Source organism: Aplysia californica, unplaced genomic scaffold (assembly GCF_000002075.1).
Source record: "Aplysia californica isolate F4 #8 unplaced genomic scaffold, AplCal3.0 scaffold00528, whole genome shotgun sequence".
In the NCBI taxonomy this organism is placed as follows: domain Eukaryota; kingdom Metazoa; phylum Mollusca; class Gastropoda; order Aplysiida; family Aplysiidae; genus Aplysia; species Aplysia californica.
This window is the reverse complement of record NW_004797798.1, coordinates 557,825-560,863: the sequence shown is the minus strand read 5'-3', so window position 1 is coordinate 560,863 and position 3,039 is coordinate 557,825. Positions and strand designations below refer to the sequence as shown.

Sequence of the window (3,039 nt, the reverse complement as noted above, 5' to 3'; positions counted from 1 at the left end):
CCCCCAATGTGCCCCTCAAGATGGACATTAGTTAGGAATCAGTGTATGAAACAGTTTTTAATATTTTTCAGCGTAAAAAATCTACACACTATTCCTGCCCTTTAGCAGTGGATCATTTGATAATTAAATATCATGATAAACTTTCGTGAGTCTTAGTAAAGTATTTATTTAGACCCACGCTAAAGGCTACCGGAATCACTATATTGTAAAATGGACTTTCCTCGCAAGTATCAATGTTTTGTCTGTTTTGAAGAGTGAGATACATTCACAAAAATTATAAGTAGCGAAAGCTATTTTCATCTAAAGATCACATAAAGTCCACAAAATATATGATGGTCACAAAAACTAATTTTGGACTTTTTAAATGATCAACAACCAAAAGGAAAAACTAGTTTCATACTGCAATAATCAATACACACACAATAAGACTGGCTGAGAGACAAAATTACCATTGTGCCCATCGGGAAAATAAAGTCGAATAAAAATCATTATCTTGAAGGGTAATCATAAAAGAGCTGCGACTTGTCTATTTTTCCTATTTGAAACGTCATTTACATCATTAACAATGACTTGGCCTGGAGCAGTTTGGATACATGACAATCTGAACAAGATATTAACAAAAATTCTTTTCCCAATTCCTTTATTATACTTCAGCAATGAGACAGGGGCAGTACAGAGTGCTCCTGGGAGTCAAACCTCTTGTTTGATAGACATGATTAACTTTACGATAAAGATTTACCTGAATAAAAATGAATCATCAAAGCAAACTTCTTACGCCTTCAGACAACCTGTTATTTTAAGCAATTTTCTGACATTCTTCAACAAAGTGAAGAATTTGCTTGAAAGTCTTCATGATGATGAGTTCAGTTTTTTGAGGTGTGAAAAAAAGTGACAAGCATTTATCAGTGACAGCTGTTTCTATTAATTATATATTAGCACTATGTGCAGAAAAACTAATACATTTAGGTTCCAACAACAGAAACAAGATACAGGATCAGAACTAAAAATGCAACAACAGATGTAAGAACACTTCTCTTCACTGTGACTGTCCGAAATAAGTGTTGAAAAGTGCTGGTTCAGACTTATCTTTAATTATTATATAATAGGCATAGATTTTGGGCGGGCAGCACTTTAAGTGTCAAAGCCTTTATGAACATTTGCACAAGAGATGTTAATCTACATTGTCATATATTACTGTTAAAAATTATGTTAATCCAGAATTGTTTTTCTAATTTTAGTTCATATTTTGTCATGTACGTTCAAAAATCAAAGAGGGAACATCAGAGACATGGCATTTTACAATCAGTTCGATAGAGAATGCGATTTTTATATATGCCATCGAGATTCCTTTAGTGAGCACATCTTCTACCGTTTCCTTTTACCCATATCCCATCTCCCCCAATCCCATTTCCCTCACAGACTGAGATCATGATGTGGCTTTGATTGGGAACTGCGGCAGTCCCCGAATGTACTCATCCAGTTTGGTCTTGAAGAGTTCGCTTGTCACAGGCTGGTCCAGTTCACACAGAGGGTTCTTCACAACATACTCCACATACAGCTAGAACATGAGGGGGGGGGAGAGAGTTTTAAAATGAATCAGTAGAGACAGCCCATGCACTAATCATCAGATCAATAAGAATCACTTAATTAAGAAGAGCTTTTTTCTGTCATTATTTTTAAATTCAACCCTCAGTTAGATGTGATGCAGGTTGTATCAAGTTCTAAGCACTTTGTCCCTCATCAGGAGGAAACATTTTCTGGGAGGAACAAAAAAATCTTATTCGAACCCCATACAGTTGAACCCTGTGTCAGCCAAGTTCAACACCAACTGCACCATGAAAGCTTGCCTTATAAGCTTGGAGGAAAACCCAAACAGATACAGTCAAACAACGATATACCGCCACCCTTGGGATGGGCACGAAGTTGGCGGAACAGTGGGGCTAGCGATTTAGTAAGGTTCCTCTGCTGTATAGCCCGACTGCCCAACATCATGGAACATGATTCTGCTGTGCAATCTGAGTTTGAAAAGCGTTTTTGTCCTGGTGATATATTTACAAGCACATGTATTCAGAGCTGAGAGTCCCCTCTCTCTCTATTTCTGTCTTTCTCGTGGGAGAAAGATTATCAAGTAGCCAACCAGAGGGTATTGTGCGCCGTATGCAGTGAGTACCTCTGGCGGTCAGCTCTCTGGCGGTATGGCGAGGTAAATTTGCATTAGTTAAATAAGGACCATACAACTCAAACAATTGGCGGACGGCCGTGTGAAGGTGAAAATGCTATGTTCATATAGGCGTTCCTTTTCGTACATTGGCAAAACCTGGCAGTACAACGGGGTGTAACTGTTTAAACAAAAAGAACAAAGGTAAGGGCTTCATGATGAATCAGTTACTTAGCAGAGACATGGGGAAAAAGTAGGATTGAAGTAATAGTACATTTTAAGTAAGAATTCATTTCTAATTAGGTCATGTGAACACTGCGTGAGTACTTTTTAGCAATAAAAGCCAATATCCTGTTCCACTGATGTCCTAAAAAGAGAAAAAAATGTCTTTGTTCCGATAATAAATTCCCTCAAGTAAGCCTAATGCGTAAACTTACAGTGGGTAAAAGGAATAAAAGATGGAGTACAATTAGGCTCAATATGCTGTAAATGAACCTTTGACTTTGAGGTATAGACCATTTCATAAGAACCATTACTTTTTAGAAAATACAATTTTTAAAAAAAGCATCTTTTGCAACTTACAGAGCTAAATATTTGATGTAAAACATCCTTCATGTTCCCAACACTGAGATCTGTGTTCATTATAAATTTGAGTCCACTTGGTGTCTCAAAAAAGTGCAGCTTGTACTTGCTTGTGGTGAAATTGAGAAACCCTTCCTTCCTGGGGTCGTTGGTTAAGGCAAAATAATTACTCAACAAAGTATGTGCGAATTCAAACTTGCACATAAGCTATTTCGCTCCTGTGTGTGTGTGTGTCTATGTGTGTGTTTGTGTGTGTGTGTGTATGTGTGTGTTTGTGTGTGTGTGTGTGTGTATGTGTG

The 3,039-nt window shown here is 37.5% G+C and overlaps 1 protein-coding gene across 1 annotated transcript in view; it reads right to left on the bottom strand.

The window, feature by feature from the left end:
• Positions 1 to 529: 529 nt before the first annotated feature.
• LOC101849154 (trafficking protein particle complex subunit 1) overlaps positions 530 to 3,039 on the bottom strand; it is a 10,342-nt gene continuing 7,832 nt past the window's right edge. Inside the window, exons 3-4 of the mRNA XM_005106354.3 lie at positions 2,741 to 2,879; positions 530 to 1,558 (exon numbers count right to left, since the gene is read on the bottom strand). Of these exons, the coding sequence (XP_005106411.1) occupies positions 1,427 to 1,558; positions 2,741 to 2,879 (271 nt within the window). The 3' untranslated portion in view covers positions 530 to 1,426. The remainder of the gene's footprint in view (positions 1,559 to 2,740; positions 2,880 to 3,039) is intronic.